The following is an 18780-nucleotide window of genomic DNA, read 5'->3' on the forward strand; positions in this document are numbered from 1 at the left end:
CAACTGCAGGGGCCTTAGAAAGCAGGTGTGCTCTAGGGTCAGAAAAGAGCTGGCAGACAGGACCCCTGACATGGGCAAAGGGAAGTTGCAGGGCATGAAAGCAATGTGCCCAAGGGCCAGGACTCTCCTTTCTGCTCCTGCTACACCTCCTAAGTGTGACAGTAGTGCTCTTCTACTGTGATGACTCCCTGGGCATCAGAGGCCACGGAAAATGACTAACCATGCCTCGGACTTGGGCATTGTTCTGAACTCTGTTCCCTCTCTCACTGTCTTACAGAAACTTATCACTCTGCCTTTGCTAGCTTCATTCGTTGACTTCATTCATTCATACTTTTGCTCATTCGACACATATTTGAACACTGTGCCAGGCATCATGCTGGGCTCTGAGAATATGTTGGTGAACTAGACACCTGTTTCTAGTCTTGCTTGATTTCCCCCTGGGCCCTTTATGCCACTTCAATTACCTGGAAAATGCTGTTCTTGGGCTGAAACAATCTCTAGCATCCCCTTCTCTGTGGAAAGGTATTAAACACAATTGGACTCTATCCTCCAGTGTCTCTGCTAGGCTTCTGGGGATTATATAGCAACTTCTCAGATCTGTGATATTTGATTTCAAACTACATTGGTGCTCTGATCCAATTCCTGGTTATTTCATTCATTTGCAAATCTGGGAAACATCTGTGGTAGTAACCACAGATCTGTTTCTATTTCCAATACTTACCCTGATTTGTGAACCCAGACACATAGGAATGGCTGCCTCAGTTTACAAAAATCAGTTGAACAGAGCTGTGCAGCGACTGGATGAAAATTGGCATTTTCTGCCTCACAGAGGGAAGAGGGTTCTCCATGTGGGAAGAGTATAGTGGGATAGCAGGTGCCCAGAACTTCAGACTACGGTGATTCACAGACCTATTCTGTTCCCTTGGAAACACAGCTAGCCTTCTGAACATGCTCACAAGCCTCCCTTGCCCAAAGGTGTCCCCATGTGCGTGGTGTCTGGGCAGTGGAATGCAAACTAAAGGATTCTCACCACCTCTGGGCCTGAACTGTAAAGTCTCCCACATGATCTTCCAACCTCCCACTTGTCTTGATTGAGTAGTGAGGGTCAGAAGCCATATGTCAAAGTTGATATTGCAAAGCAATTCTCATCCTGGGTTCCTATAACCAAGAGGACTACAGCCCAACTGCCTAGAAGAGGGCCTGCCATAAAGCTTGTTCTCACACACGTGTTGAATGATTACATAGAGGCCTGGACAAAGCTGAGACCTAAAAGGTTGGTGGCCATTAGTCAGGTAAAACACGGAGAAGAGTGTTGTAGGCAGAGGGCATAGCATGCACAAAGGTCCGTGTGGAGGATGGAGACAGTCAAAGATGAGCTGGAGAGCGAGCACATTTAGAGTATTACCAATTCCCAAACTTGCCTTCCTCGAGGTTTTCAGAAATGGATTGGCATGTAGCCCAGGGGACCTGGAAACCAGTGTGGAAACCCAGACCAGGGCATCACTGGGACTGTGGAGTCTTAGTTAGAGCATGTTCCAATACTCCACCAGTCACAGGTGGACAGGAAGAACAGTTGGTGAATGAAGCAGTTCAAACGAAACAGAGAGACCAAGAAGATGTGTTTGAAGAGGACTGGACAGAGGAAATTTGGGTCCACTGTCTTTGTTTTGTGTGTGACGGTTTTGAAACATAACTTCCTACCTCCTGAAGTATTTTTTACTCTCTCATTCTTATTGGAAGCCTATGTGCATGTGTATGCTCATGGATTTCACAGACATGCAAAGGAAATACAACCTACTTAATAGCATAGTCAATATGATACTTACAACTTTCAAACTGCAGTTGGCTATTTCTGTACAAATAGCTTTAAGAGATGAAATAAAGTTAAATGTGAGGGGGTCCGTCTCCTTCCAGAAGCTTATAAGAAGTCGAACTTTAACACTTCGCAAAACTAATGCTTCTCTTATTTTCCCATCCAGGTCTGGCCAGTAAGTCCTTTAGCAGTAATATCCATACAGATAAAAATAAAGAAAATAAGTTAGTTTGGGGAAGAAAATTTACTGCACTGCAGAAAACATTTCAATTACTCTCTGATCATTATTCTATTCTGGAATAAACAAAAAATCCGGTAAGGTAGGTTGAAAAAATGCAAGTCTTTTGGGTTAGGCAAAAAAAAATGAAGCTTGACTGGGACTTGCACCTGCCTTAAAGAAGGATGCTCACCACTGGGGCCCGGGCTGCAGAGCCCTAGGGTGCAGAGAGAACGACCCCCACTGTGGACTCCTTCACCTCACCTCCCACACTACTTGGCCTGGAGTCCATATGTGCACTAAGGATCAATTTTTCAACACAATTTTAGTTAAGAGCTTTGAGCAGCTCCTCTGTCCCCAAATGCCCCTCCGACCTCTCTTCTTGGGTAACTATCTCTACAAGAATTTCTGCTCTGATTACCTTAGCTTTTTCACACTCTTATTTCCAGACTGTCCTTGGCATCACCTCTCCTGGCCAAGTCCCCCAGGACTCCTCTACCTCCCACCCCTGGACTGGTCATTTGGATTCCTCCATCAGGCAATCAGTTTCCTTTACAGCCTCAACCTCCTCCCTGAATTCTTAACCCTCTGCCTTAGTCACGTCCTGATTCTTCCCAAAGGTCATAGCTTCTCTTAAAGACCTGCCATGTAGTTTCCTCCCACCCTCTAGCCACTTGGTTTAAACTGTGAGGACAGCTTCCTACTCTTCCTTCCCTGCCCCCGCCAATGTCACTTCCAGAACAGCCACTTAATTCTCCTGTGAAAAACCAAACAACTTCCTTATTTTAAGAACCATAGCTTACATACCTTATTTCCTCTGCATTTGTAGGGCTTTGTTTACTCATTCAAATCTTGCCCTAATTCTGGGCCAATCCACTATCTGGACTCATGATAAATTATTCAGAACCTTTGCCTGTCTGTCATGATCACTGCTTCTTTACATGTCGTCTCTTTGTATCTAAAGCTAGCCTCCTGCCCTCCAAGTCCTCTGCTCTCTCAATTGCATAAAACCTGCTCTTTGACCTTATATGGGCTGCAGCCCTAGGATCTCTCCAATGACTCCCATCCTCCTGGTGTCTCATTCCAGGTCTGATAACCTGCACAGCACTTGCTCCTCCACCTTACTCTCACTTATGACAAAAATCTAAATCAAGGATCAGTGCTATAATTTTCTTTTTGTCTATTTCTGTACCCACAAAACTGAGTCCTACAGGGAAAAATCACCTCAGTCTTTTGCTCCAAGTTGGTTTCTCTGCCTCCAGTCCCATCCCTGTCAAGTACCTCCTTCATGATCACCAAAATGAACCGACTAAAAGCAGATCTGGTCACATTTCTTCTTTGAGTAAAACACACAAGAGGTTCCCCAAACTCAGAAGACTCGCCAGTAGTCAGGCCCTGCCTCCTGGTCCCTGCTTCCCTCCAATTTGATCTCTCACCACCTTGCCTTGGGCTCTGTGATCCAGCACTGAATTTCCCAGGCTTCTTTCCTCCATCTGAAACTTTGTTCAAGTTGTCCCTTTCATTTGGAAAACTGCATTTCTTATACCTTTCACAAATGTTCATGAATATTTTGAAGTGCAACTCGGTAGCAGGTCCTCCTGTAAGCTTCCTCTAATCCTGGAGCTGTACCACAGGTGTTCTTTCATGGAACAACCACGGTATTTTTTATACATCGATTGCTCCATCTGTACCACTGCATTCTAATAAGATGTTCTGTGTCCACCTGCCCCTATCAGATGGAACCTCTGGGACCATATGCTGATCATGCTTTAACCATGAGTACACAGTGCTGTATAAATGTTTGTTAAATGAATAGATATTAATAAATGAAAGAGATTGATATAGATCCTGCTTATCCATGGGTGACCCATATCCAAGACCCTAGTGGATGCCTGAAACCACCAACAGTACTGAATCCTATATGTACTATGTTTTTCCTAATGCACACATCTCTAGCATAAAATAAAATTTATAAATTAAAATACAATAAAATATTAACAATAATAATTAACAGTAGAACAATTACAGCAAGAGACTATAATACAAATCATTTAAAATTTCTGAATTGTTTATTTCTGGAATTTTCCCTTTCATATTTTCAACCGGCAAGTATGGAAGCAGTAGAAAGAAATTGTGGGAAGAGAAGACTATTGAACTTCAAGGACTAATCAGGCTACATTTTTATTAGTCCTTCACACATTGACCAGTTTCCTTCTGAAAGATGTATTCCAAGTGGTTGAAGGAATAAATCATGAATAACCTCAAACTGAGACCTAAATAATTAAGTGAATGGACTATAGAAAGAGAACTTGATTGCTATAGCAGGACGAGGTGGAGCAGGGCTTTTGATTTTTTACTACAGGATTTTCTTAGTTGTACATCATTGTTCCATTCACTTCCTACTACCTTGAAAATCAGAAATTCTAACACTGACACTAAACGATGGTGTAAGTTTTTTCACAGGCTGTCACTCAATTCTTATTTGGGAGTGTGTGCATTTTTTTCTCTTTCACTTGGATATTAGCAGCAAATAGACTAAAAAGTCTTTAAGATATTATTAATTTCATGAACACAATGAAATTTGATAGTTTTTACTTGTTCATTAAAATAGAATTCACTCCTAAAAAGCTTTTCCAGTACTATGTAAACATGAGTAACCAATCTGACTTTTTAAAAAATACCATTTGATTTAGAAAAGTTTAATTATAACCTGGGTATATGAACCACTTATTTTTCTTTGATGACCTTTTGTTTCGAAAGTTAAAAACACCTTTTGTTTTGAAATTTAAAAAATACAATAAAAGAAGTATTCTCTGAGTACATCTACAACAATTTTGGGTCTCAGTTCTTTAACATTCTTTTAATTTCCTTTTTAATATTTCCAAGATATTTTAGATCCTTCATAATTCTTTCCCCCTTGACCATGAAGGATTTCAATTTTGTTTATGGGTCTTCATGGAACACAGGTTTTGTTAACGTGAGCAGGCCTCTTCCTATCTGAAAACAGAAATCCATGAATTTGCCTTATTCTCCTTTTCCATAACAGGAAAATTAGGCAAAACCTGTTTGTTTCAATGTCAATTCAAAATGAAACTGAAGCCTAGAACTGAATCTAAAATCAATAACAAGAGAAAATAAAATAAGCAACAGAGGGAAACTTTTTTAAAAAAAGGAAAGGTAGAAAAGAAGTGAAGGTGTGTGTGTGTGTGTGTGTGTGCGCGCGCGCGGGCGCGAGCGTGCAAGGGGGAGTCCATGAATGTTCAAAGGATGCACAATATTTTAAAGCAAAAGTGTCTTAATTATGTGCATCTTGCAGCTTAAAATGCTTCTACACTGACTGTCATCAAGAGTGCTCATTTTCTGGAAGACTGCAATTCTGTATGATTTGCATAAAGAAGTTACATATTATGCATATGGGGTTAGCAATATGAAAAATATTCAAGCAATACAGGGCGCACGTAATCATTTAACCTCAGTAAATGGTTATTTTGAAATTATAATTTTCCAAATTAAAAAAGTCTTGGGTTGCACTTCCAGAAATGTGCATTTTGAAAACATTTCCTGGTTTAAACTAATTATTCAGAACACCGACAAGCACCTGAATCTCTATATTTTCAGAAGAAAGCAAAAATGGGAGTCGGGCATGGCCATGCATTTATACATGCAAAGATTTTTGCAAAGAAAAAATCATAAATTCTGTCCCTGAGTTTATTTCAAGTATTTGCATGCTTAAATAATTATGAATTGTTTCTAAAAATACTACATTTTTAAGATGTTCACTTTCTCTCACAGAGGGATGCATTGACTGAGAGCATATATATTTTTAATTTCCTTCTCCTTTACATTGAGAATATATATGAAAATGAGGCATTTAATGAAGATTGCTTTGAAACAAGAGAGCAATTATCTCCTTTAAGGAAAATCTGGCAAGACTATTCAGTTACATTCAGCACATCTTTTTGTATATCCTCATTAATAATATTAAAATAATAATTTTCCAAACAGTACTCTATTTTATTTATTTGTTTATTTTGCAGTGCTCAGTATCAAATCAAAGGTCTCATGCGATGTTAGGTAAGTGCTCTACCACTGAGCTGCACCCCTAGTCTTTATTTTATTTTACTTTACTTTGTATTTAATTTACTTTGTACTTTAATTTTCAAAGTGAGAACCTTCTTTCTGAAATTGCTCTCATGCCAATAATGTGAACTACTGAGCTACTTCTGTCGGACCAGAACCTGGCACCCCAACCCCAACCCCTGCTATTTTTTGGTACTGGGAATTGAACCCAGAGGTGCTTAGCCATTGTGCCACATTCCCAGCCCTTTTTATTTAATTTTGAGACTGGGTCTCAATAAGTTGCTTGAGTCTCACTAAGTGGCTGAGGCTGACTTTGAATTTGAAATCCTCTTGTCTCAGCCTCCAGAGTAACTGGGATTGCAAGTGTGCTGTACAGCACTCAGTTAAGACCCTGACCTCTTAAATCTGGGGAGGAGATGTGTCTGGGTAAACTTCAAATGCACCCAGGCATATCTGAACAGTGTGCCCTTCTTGATGCAATGTGATAGTGTTTCCATGACCAGGCTGGTTTGTTCTGTGGTCCCTTGTTTATTGACTGGTTTTGAAGACTGGGTTCTAACTAGAAGGTGGACACTCACTGACCTTTTGGTGCTAGTGCTGGAGATAGGCAGGTAGTCCATGACGGCAATGTACACGTACTGTTTGGCGTCATCTATCACGCTGTAGATGGCGTCTATGTCAAAACTTCTGTTTTTAGGGCAAAAGAGTTTGGGAGAATTCTGTGAAGACAAAACCCCCCAAATTTTAGAGTTTTAATTATTGGCATCTGAGAATTTATTTTCTTTATTTACTTTAGCTTTCAATTAATTTTTGCAAACCTACTTTCTTCTTCTTCTTCTTCTTTTCTCTCTCTCTCTCTCTCTCTCTCTCTCTCTCTCTCTCTCTCTCTCTCTCTCTCTCTCTCTCTCTTCCTTTTTGCTACTAGAGATTTAAACTTAGGGTGCTCTACCATTAAGCTGCATTCTCAGATCTTTTAAATTTTTTATTTTGAGACGGGGTCTTGCTAAGTTCCTGAGAGCTCCACTAAATTTCTGAGGCTGGCCTTGAACTTGCGATCCTTCTGACTCAGCTTCCCTAGTCACTGGGATTATAGGTAGGTGTCATCACACCTGGCTACTTTCTGCTTCTTGATCAGATTAAACAAAAAATATTCTCAGTCTTATAAAAGCTGAGGCACAGAGAGATAAAGGAGAAATGAGATGTGTCTCCTGACTGTCCTTTATGTCTGGCTTAGGAGAGAATTTTCACTTTCAATACAGACATCCCCACGTAAGCACTCCAGCTCCAATCTTGTGTGATTCTGCAATACCTCCCCATCACAGATAGTTGTTAACTTCCTCAAGTGTTACCATATAAACTTACATATGCATGGATGTAACAAGCAATTTATTCCAGAAGTCATTTCATTTGAAAGGTGAAGTAGCCATGAAAATATTCAAGACACAAAATCTAAAAATCTTGGTGTTTATTTATTTATTCCCCACCCCCAAATCTTTCAGTGAATCAGGAAGAGACATGTTGATTGTCAAGAAGGGACCATCAATAATCCTACAGGAAAAACCGAGTGAGTTATTAAGATGCCCAAATCCATCAGGAGAGTCAGAGAAGAAGGACATTCTGCCAGACTTCAGCAAAATGAAAAAAGAGGCAAATTATGGCTTCAGGTATTTTTTTCTCATGTTTGCCTGAAGTTTCCATCTTATAAAAATATGATGTTGCTATGGCAAAGCTGGGGAGGCATTTTTTCTCATTATTTTTCCACGGGAGGGGATTGAAAATAGTGTTCCTTATAGTTCCTTTCTTTGACAAGCAATACACTATGGCCAGTCTCAGTGCACAAATAATGCAAGGAGTGGTTAGCACCAAAAGGCTGAATAAATGGTTTTTTAAACTGCCTGGAATAAATGGCAGTGTTGGGTAGTCAGAGTCCCAGGTCACTTCCAGGACGATTCTTTACTGTGCATGGGTAGGGGGCCCCATCCCAGCTCATAGATCTATGAAATGAAGTGACTGGAATGGTTGCCCTCCTGAGATGGAGCTTGGAGGTAAGAAAGGAGCAGGCTGAAGGTCAGACACCCTGCAGTGTCCCTCTTCAGAAAGTCCTTTTGGCAGGGGATGGACAGGATGTGCTTTTGATTATTTAAATTATTTTTCTTTTGGAATGAGGATGAGCTTCCAAGTTTTAACAGCAATAAAGTCATAAACAACAATAACAACAAGGCTCGTCTTAAACTCTTTCCCCAACACACAGATGTAGAGTCTATCTGTCACCCAAACAGAAAGCTCCTGCTTCTGTAGTGTTTCTTCTGTCAGTCCCTCCCTTGCAGGGGCTTTATGATACTTCCTAGTGTATTGCCTTGCCCCCTGTGATATTTAACAAATGCATGTCACTCTCTGGATAAACTGACTTCTGATCTTGGAGAATCCAGTCTAAACTCACAGGGAGGGACATATCCGTAGCTGTTGCTCTGCTTCCTTATTTGCTGGCAATCATGCTGTCTGTGTCCCCAAAACTGAAATAATCACCAGCTCATATCTGTGTCCTCATCTTATCTGTTTCTGGGCATTTGCTCAGCTGGCCCCTCCAGCTGACATGCTTCCTTTGTTTTGGCTACCCAAGTCCTGTTGGTTCAGGTCTCTTAATTCCAGCTCAAATACCATCTCCATGAAATTTTCTTTTAGCTCCTCAACCAGTGGTCGCTTCTCTATGCTTTCATACTATAAATTTCTTTTTTTCTTTTTTACCATCTTGGCCAGTTTTAAAATGTACAGATCAAGGACACCCTGTGCATTCACATTGCTATGCAAGCATCACCATTAGCCACCTCTGGAATTTATTTCTTATTTATCATATTCAAATTTATATTGTAATTACCTGAACTTGCCTCCCCTCCTCAGCTGCACTGTTTCTAGATTGATTTCAAGGATTGTCTCTTATTCATTCTCATTAAAATTAAATATGCAAATTATTTAATTTTCTTAGCCCTTTGGGTTTGCTTTAAACATGCTTCAGGTTGTTATGGAGAAGTGAGGATCTCATCTCTGGACAGGCTCCTTGGCTAACTCTGAAATGTGTCTAAGTATCCTCTTTTTCAGTTAAGAAGTTCCTAAATTGTATCACATGATCCCAAACTGGATTTTGTTTTTGGAGAGAAACAAATTTAAGCAGAGATGTTGGTGGTCTCTCTACATTTGCTGTTGTTTTACAAGTTTGGATATCATGTCTTTAATCTATAGGAAAGAGGAAGAGCTTTAGATTCCAGCACTTATAGCCTGAGACATCTGGGCATGTCTCTTACACCTCTGAGTCTCTGTTTTTTAGTGGAATTAATGACAATAACACAATTTTCCCACTGGTTCACCTTGAAGTTCAAATAAGAGAATGGTTTGTTCCCTGCCTGGGTGCTGTGCCCTTATCTGTGCTTGTTTTCATTCAATCAACAGATCTTCTCAAGTGCCTGCCATGCTCCAGGCTCTGGTCTAGGCACTGTGATGAAGGTATGATTCTGCTTTGTGGAACTTCACTCTGGCACGGGGTGCCCGGCACGTCATTCATTTGTCTTTGTGTTCATGCAAATGTTCATTCATTTGTCTTTGTATTCATGCACACGAGCTGCTTAATGCTCTATCTCTTCCGCCTTGCCCCACGCACAAATTACATGCTCAGTACATTTGTGAAATGAATGTGCAAGTGTTTCTTAAATTAATAAATGTTGGAGTCAGTTCAACCCCCAAACTCCACTTCTAGTTGGAGTTACTTTATTCTAGGTATTTCCAAACACATTTGAACTCATCTTCATTAGTACTTATCAGCCTTAATGGTTCCCATGCTCCCTTGCCTAACACAATATCCAAAACTTGGAAGGTGTTCCATGTGTTCCTTAAGGGGAGGCATGATTATGTACATCAGTGCCCTCACACCTGGGGGCTGGTGGTACTTCCCTATGTGTTCTAACATGTTCCAGAGTCCTCTACCTTTGTAGACAGTATCTAGATATACTATTGTCTTAAAAATGTTTGCTCAAGGTATAAATGAATAAACTACAACATAAAAGAAGAATTTACTGCTTCGGTATAGGAAATTAACTAGTTCCAACTGTATAATTAAAGAGAAGGCTGTGAAATTTTCCTCTTAGCACTCCTGAATGAATTTTCTGAGCCTGACTCGGGGTCTCCCTTTATCCTACCACAAAGTAGAAGAGAGAAAATGTAGATTCTATTCTATATTTCAGTTCTGGGATAGTCTCTTACCAATCAAGAACTCTCAAGATATCTTGTTTCTGGGTTAATCTAGGTTTCTCTCATAGATCAATAGGCATCTTATATATATGTATGTAATTATTTGGCATAGTCATTCAATACCTGCCTTGTAAAGACTTTAGCAGATTATTTATTTATTTATTTATTTCATCATGGTTTTCTGGTTTTTAAAGTCTATACTTTAGACTTTAAAATGTAATTAAATATGAAAAGACAACCCACAGAATGGGAGAAAATATTTGCAAAACATGTATGTGATAAGGGCCTTGTATCCAGAATATATAAAGAACTCTTACAACTCAATTAAAAAAAACTTAATTTGAAAAAAAGACAAAGTATTTAATAAGCATTCCTCCAAACAAGATATACAAATAGCTAATAAGCACAAAAAGATGCAAATCAGTACCACAATGAGATTCAATTTCATACCCACTAAGAGGCCTAAATAAGGATGTGGAGAGATTGAAACCCTCATGTATTGCTGGTGTGATTTTACAATGGTATAACCAGCTTGGAAAACTGTTTGGCAGTTTCTCAAATTGTTCAACATAGAGTACCATAGTACTCAGAAATTGTATTCCCAAATATAAACCCTGAAGAATTTAAAACAGGTGTTCAAACAAAAACTTGTACATGAAGGTTCATAGTGGCACTATTCTCAATAGCCAGAAGATAGAAACACCCAAATGTCCATCAATTAGATGCATAGACAAAATGTGGAATATCCATACAATGGAATGTTATTTGACCATAGAAAGAAATAAAAGAAGTAATGATACACCCCACAATGTGGATAAACCTTCATATCATTATTAAGATGAAAGAAATACATCACAAAAGATTATATATTGTATCATCCCATTTAGATGAAATGTCCAGGAAAAACAAGATCATAAAAAGAAAGTAGATGTGTGGTTGCCAGTGGTTGGGGGAAGAAGAAAATGGAGAGTGGCAGCTAATTAGTATGGGGCTTTTCTTTGTGGTGAAGGAAATGTTTTGAAGTTACAATGATGGAAATGGTTAAAGAACTCTGTGACTATACCAAAACCCACTGAAGGGTGAATTTTATGATAAATTAATTATGTCTCAATGAAGCCGTTAAAATGTAATTAACAACACACACTAGAGTTCTAAAGAAGAATATAATATGGTATTTTTTTAACAGTAGCACCGAGTTTTACTTGGCTTCTGCCCTCTCACTAAATATATCTCAGTATACAAGACGGATGTGTGAATGCACTGAACAATAAACAACAAGAAATGCCATTGTCTGGCAGCTAGATCAATAAGAATAGACCTTGAACTAGCTAGTCTTTGTCCTGGAAAGTAAGTGCATGATTTTAAGGACTCTAAAAATATATCGGCAACACAAAATCTCAGCCAGCCATTATTCTTATCTTGGGATTTCAATGGGAAATATAAGAAAATTACAATGATCTGATCTTATGCTACTAGAAATCACATGGTTAAATCTAACCAAGGACCTGTTTGTGGTCCATGAGAAAATTAGATAAAACCCTTATTTACATTGTAACTTAAAATATATATTAAATTATGTTGTCATCAATGATCTAAAATTCATTTTGGGGATGATTACTTTTAATATCTTCAAATATTGTAGATATGCAACTTAATCTGCAACTTAATCTGTATGTGCAACTTAATCTTATAGACTAAAGATGTTTTACAACAAATACGTTGAATTTAAATAAATTTGTCATTTGTTTGGCATACACTACTGAAAAAACTATGTGCATTCTGGAAATTTCCATTAATATTACTACTAATAAATTCAATCCAACATTTATTGCTGCTTTTAGAGAGCACCTAAATGAGGTGCTGGGAATACTAAGGACAAAGAGAATATAGTATATGATTTTCAGAGCCTTATAAAATAGTGGAACATAGTTATAAAAATGTGATAAATTTTAGAACAGAGGTGAGATCAAGGAGCTTAATTTCAATAGCAGAAGTTTTCTGACTTTTTAAAAAATACCTGTAAAATTTTATACCTCTTCAAAAATGATTTTCAATCAATGTCTGTTGAATTAAAACTCAAAGTAAGGCTTGACATTATTAATAAGAAATAGAAATAAAATAAGAGATTAAATTAAATGAAAACAGAAAACAAAAGCATTGCATACTTTGAAAGATTACCTGAGTAAATGTTTTACAGCTCAGTTTTTGGCTCTTTTAATAAGCAACTTCTAGATTTGTCCCAGAATATGACAAAAGCTTTGTATTTCCATAAGTTTTATTAAAGATCTGGGGCCACCTATGTTAACTTTAGAACCAACAAAGGAGACTCCTTCCTTTTTTAAGGGTCAAAAGTTAAATTTATGCAACAACTTCCTTTACTTATTTCTAAGATTCAAACTTTAAATTCAAACTCCAGTGATTATCCAAAATTTGTTCATTAATTCATCTATGTCTTGTTGTTTCTATTCTGTTCTGCTGGACTGCTTGCTTGGGACATCATGTCACTGTTCATATACAAATTGGGAATACTAGCTGGCCTTCTGGTCTTACAGAGTCATTTTGAGACAAATGAAGTGTATATTTGAAATAATTTGTTAGTACAAGGCCCTGTGCAATATGCTACTTGCTGTTGCGTTCTTGACCCCCACGTTAGCATAAAAAAAGAGTTCTTAAGTTTCTATTTGATGAAAATCCTTTTTAGTAATTTACTTCTATGCATATTTATGTGAATTTGTTATTTAAGACAAAACAACTTCAAACCCCTTTTTCCCCTCTAGTACTACCTTTGTAAACGTTTGGATTGTTTTTTCATGTGAACAGGCAAAAAGGATATAATTCACTGTTCAACAAAATGCTCTTTAGTGACATAAAAGTTGTTGGCATAAAAGCACTGATATCAATCAAGGGAGAAAGAGCAGTATAACATTAAATTGGGAACATGGTTTGGAGAAGTGTCTTGGAGTATCAGGATCAATTTAGAAGCCTGATGTAAAATCAGACTTCTAAGCTGTCACCCCAGATGCAGTGGATCAGTTCCTTGGTGGGGGAGGAGGGATCGTCAATCTCCATTTAAACAGGCTCTCTAGCTGATTCTTAGTTTGAGTATCTATACTGTGTTCCCAGTATCTCTGCAGGATTAGCTGTGGAGTGTGGGCAGTTGGATAGTAGTCCAGGGAGGCAATGACAGCAGGGGAAGGGGAAGCTGTTGGTTTTCAGTGGAGTTAGAGGCCTAGAAGCTGAGTGCAAGAAGTCTTGTCCTATTGAGTGGACCTCTTGTCTGCCAGCTCCCATCAAATTCAGAAGCTCTGCTTTTGTCTGTTTTATACACTGAGATTCCCTTGGATTTATCTCATCAAAGAGTTTGACAGCTAATGCATCTGAAAAATAATTTATACAGAGAATGGAAAACAGGCTAACCAGCTTTAATGTCAGAAGACCAAGATGGACTTCTGATGGACTCCCCACGTGATGGATTATGTGCTAGTTAGAAAAGTTTGAACAACTGCTTTTGTGAAATGGTCACAATTCCATCTCTACCTTATGGAATGACTGTGGGGATCAAATCAGGCAACCCAAAGTATCTGAAACCCGGAATGATTATTAAGATGCATTGTTGTTATAATTGGGGACAGCATGTGACAGAGCATAGGAGAGGACACATTTGAACTCCTCAAGGGATGCAATAGAACCAATCTGCCTAATTCTTTTTTGTTTAATACAAGATCACACTTGAAACATTCAGACATAATAAAAAGCCTTTGGAGGAAAAAGGAGCAGGAGGGGAGGAAAAAGAGGGCAGACAACTCACCGACACAAATGCTTGAGATTTGGTTTCGTTCAGCTGAAGTTGCAATTTCTTTTCATTGTCATAGACTCCGTAGAGCCTCTTGGACCAGGTCTGAGGTACTCTGCTTTTGAATTTTAATGAACTATATAAAGCAAATATCCTTTGTAAATCTAGGACCAGGCAGCTGCAGTTGTAGAAGATGACGCCAAGCTCTTTCATCTGTGAAATTAAAATTGAAAGCATCAATGCCATGTGCACCTAATGATGTTATTTTCAGATAAAAAATTGCATACTAATGCAATAACAATGACATCTTTTTTCTTGCATTTGTTGTTACAAAGAAGTATATGGCTATTGTCACTTTATGGTATATAGAAGAGATATGTTATCAAAATGCTGAAGAACTTTGTAGAACTTGGGTTTGCCTTTTGCATTTTGTCTTTACAGATAATTTCCTCATATTTATCTCTATTTTTAATATTGGCTCTTCAGATTTGTTTCCTTGACACCATTTTTTTTTTTGTACAGATCCTTAAATTGTGCAGTAATACAGAGGGTGACTGTTAATTGCAATATAACATAATGCTTAGAATCATGGATTCTGGAGTTGTAATGCCTGGACTTAGGTTGTTGCTTCAAAACTTTCTAACTGTGTTGACTTTAGACAATCTATTAGTCTGTGGATGTTGGCATCTTATTCTATAAAATGGAGATGATGGTATTTATTTCATATAGTTGTTATAAGACTTAAGATGGTTAATACACATTAGAGGCTTAGAATGTAAATGTTTTCGATTATCATTCTTTTAACATTACACAATCCTAAAGAGTAATAGACCAATAGAACCTCGCAGCAAGGAGCCCTTAGAGATTATTTTGCAACCTCCCTCAATGCATGGATGAGGAAAGTACAGGTCTCAGAGGTAAATAAAAATAAGTTAAAGAGCTATTCAATGGTAAATTAAGAATTTGCAGATTTTCTGATCCCTGATCAAATATGCCCAGGAACATAGCTGTGCTGGCCTCATCTGAATCCAGCATGACTTTGTAAAAATCACAAATGATTTCTGATTTAGTCATTGAAGTGACAAAGTTGAATTTTGGTCAGGAAAGAACAGCACACAAATACGCACCAGTTTCTATCAGATAGGACTTGATCACTCAATGTGGGATTTGTTAAGGAGACCTTGGTTCTTGAGGAATCTGGGGTCCACTGATATTAAACTCTTTTCCTACCCTTTTTTTCCAGTTCCTATTCTAGACACTTTACTCAGGGTTATAGGAGAGGTCATGCACTAGGTGACCTTGCCATGAGAACTCTCCAACACAACGTACCCTGAAGATCTTTCCATGTTCATCTGTATTGGTACTGTCATTCTTTTGTCTAGCTCCACAATAACACAGAGTGGATGGACATAAATTATTTAATTCACTGATGAACTTCATTCTATATTCTGTCTAATGCAAAAAATGAAGCAATGAGCATCTCTATACTTCTGTCTTTGTGCACCTGTGCAAGTATTTCTTTGGTGTAGCTCAGTTTCCAACTGCTTCTCCCTACCTGACCTTGCTCCCTAATACTGTCTGGAGAACTTCCATCAGGAACAACTCCTTTTGGATTCTGCATGTGGCTGGTGATCCCCTGGGGTTTGAAAGTCAGACAAGGCAGGTCATCTTGACTCTACTCTGCTTATTGGATAGCCTTGAGCAAGTTACTCAACTCTTAAATTTCAGTGCATCGGAATATCTAAGTTTTACTGTTAGAATTTAATAATAATAATTTTGACCAATAGTATTGATTGGCACTCAATGATCAGTATCAATGCAGGCTTTAGATCAATGAACAAATTGTTTTGTACGCATGCTTCCTGCACCTGTTAACCATTTGGTGCAGAGCTCAACACAGTCTTGTCACTGCCTTAAAAACTTCACCACTGTCTAAGCCTGAGTGTAGCAAGAGAAAGAATACAATGAAAGTCAAAAACAGGGAATCATTGGGCTCTCTGAGTGGCCAAAACACAAACTCAGTGGTCATGAGTTTTACAGTAGTCAGATCTCTTTGGCATTATTTGTTTTTGCCACATCAAACCTTTGGTTTTTCCTGGTTATTTGCTCATGCATGACCAACACCTATGTTTGAAAATTTCTGTTCAAAGTGTGAGTAAGAATGTGATACATCCCTATCTACCTCTTTCCTCAGGATACTTGTCCCTGAATCTGTGCACGAGGGTCATGCCCTCCCTTCTATGGCTGGAGATGGATCAAAGCCAATAACATTTATTATAGAGCAAAGTAGCTGTCCTGACTGCCACTGTTGTCTTTCTATTGACATGTGGAATAATAACACAAAAAGCAGACACAGTAGAACTGAAAGATCTCCATATATGAAGAAAAATAGTTGCTCTGGAAAATTCTTATTTTGAAAATTGATATTCAGAAGGATGCCAGGGTGGTGACTAGTATAGCTCTGGGCATAGGAAAAAGACCTAATTAGGACACAGCAAGTCCTCTCCTGGAGCAAACTCTGAAGATACTAACTCCACACTGGACAAGGCAATTCTTCACTTCCTTCATCTGTAAATAGGTATACATCATAGAATTTCTATGAAGAATAAAAGAAAGTGCAGGTAAAACATCGAGCTTCTGGCTTGTAGAGCAATAGTTTCAGCCATACCAAGGTCTACTACCTTTCTTCTTCTACTTTCTGAGAATTCTTCTACTACACCATTGCTTTAAAGAATTGATTTGCGGGGCTGGTGAGATAGCTCAGTTAGTAGAGTGCTCGCCTTGCAAGCACAAGGCCCTGGGTTCAATCCCCAGCACCACACACACACACACACACACACACACACACACAGAATTGATTTGCTGAATCAGATGTTGCACAATTCTTTATAAAGAATTTCACTTTAACCACTAATGTGACATTTCTGTCACAAGTGCAAGAAAATAAAATTCATTCATCACAGACCATTTGTGGCTAGACTGAATTGATGCCAGAATGGTTAACAACAGATTGGCTATTTGATATGTATGAAATATGACATTTCCACTTCATTCTCCAAGTCAGCTCTACTGGTCATGAACTTCAGTGTTTAGCAGGTGATGGCAGGTGGCATAAACAGCACAGGAGCTGGGACAAATAGGGGACGGTGAAATAACAATGTGTCACTCAATTTTGCTAGGGTAGTGCATACAGCAGAACACAGGAAAAATAAGTAGTTTGCAGCAAGATCATAGGTTGCCTTAAATGTCTGCTGAAAGGTCTCTGGGGGACAGGAAAGTAGCTGGAAGGTAGGGGAGAGAAAAGTAGAGAGGTTATACCAAGCTTATGTGGACTTCTCTGCTAGGGTTTCAAATCTGGACAAGCACAGCACTTATGAAAAAACCCAGTAGTAAAAGGGTCCAAGTAGAGGGGAAAGGATAACTTCCGTGGGGGTTCTTCTGCAATACCTGAGCCTATGGAAGGCAATGTCTAGGGTTTTTGGGTCAACTGCCCCTTGAAAGTACCCAAATTTGGAACAAGCTTAGGAATAAAAAAATAAAAGCACTGGTCATTGGGCTTCCAGGGAATTTATCAACTGAAATAATTGTTTAAAAAGAATTTGTCTGATATTTGAAACACTAACTAGATGATGGCTTTGGGAATCAAGTGGGACAAGGCATTATTAGTTCTACTTAATGAATGGGAGTCAACAAATGTTCTTTATTCATGAAAAGTTAATTTTTATCAAATAAAAATGCACATACTTAAAAAGATAACAGAGTGTAAAAGACCAGAATGCAGAACACTGATAACTCTGTCACATACTAGGACACTATTAATTCTTTGTTTAGGGTGTATATATTTTATCTTCAGGTCCATAGTATGGCCAAAATGGTTTGTGCTAGGCCAATTATAATCATAATTTTAATTATATCTATAGTGTATGAGAACAGGACATACTTTGAGGTAATCTTCTATTTCCTATTTCATGAAAGAGCACTGAGACCATGGTCACTAATCTTGCCCCAGGTAACTTTGCCAATTGCTAATTCATAGCAGAACTCACATGTGAACCCAGTTTGTTTTGGCTCCTTGGTCTGATTCTTTCCACTGCTTCACCTGCCTTAGCCTTGTCTTTGGATGTACCCTCATATCCTTGGGGGAATTCTCCCAGCATTTTCTACCATACCAGATGCATAACTAGGGATTCTTAACTAGGGATGTTTCTATGCTTAAGTGTGACTACTTGAACAAAAGTCAATTTCCAACAAAGCATGGAAGAAGGACCAATGACACCATTGAATGAATTCATGTTTAGGTCCTATTATGCTTACAGTCCTATTGAAGTCAGCAGACACCACTGTTCTCAAGACTCATGCAATTCTCTCCACAGAATATTCCAGGAAGCTCAGTTGGATTTTCCTGGAAAACCCAGGAAGATAAGAATAGATTTTTCATGAGATTGAATCACTGTTAAATGATTTGGCTGGAGACCAGTTGCATTAACATAGGGTTGTGAGATCACTGATGATCAGTGTCCTGGCTCATGGTGACCAATACTCAATAGGTTGACAGTGTTATTCTACCCTATGTCACTTTTTAGATGAAGGTATCAGATGCGCATGTGAGGTGCTCAGGTACCAGAGAAGAAATACTTT

General features: G+C 38.5%; 1 protein-coding gene across 5 annotated transcripts in view; it reads right to left on the reverse strand.

The window, feature by feature from the left end:
* Positions 1–18780, reverse strand: part of PLD5 (phospholipase D family member 5) — a 406765-nt gene that overhangs the window by 15997 nt on the left and 371988 nt on the right. For all 5 annotated transcript variants that reach the window (XM_079106126.1, XM_079106129.1, XM_079106127.1 and 2 more), the window contains 3 exons: positions 14158–14355; positions 6693–6829; positions 1827–1995 (listed from right to left, as the gene is read on the reverse strand). In XM_079106126.1, coding sequence (XP_078962252.1) covers positions 1827–1995; positions 6693–6829; positions 14158–14355 — 504 coding nt within the window. The remainder of the gene's footprint in view (positions 1–1826; positions 1996–6692; positions 6830–14157; positions 14356–18780) is intronic.

The sequence above is a fragment of the Sciurus vulgaris genome (genome assembly GCF_902686455.1).
Source record: "Sciurus vulgaris genome assembly, chromosome: 12".
NCBI lineage: Eukaryota > Metazoa > Chordata > Mammalia > Rodentia > Sciuridae > Sciurus > Sciurus vulgaris.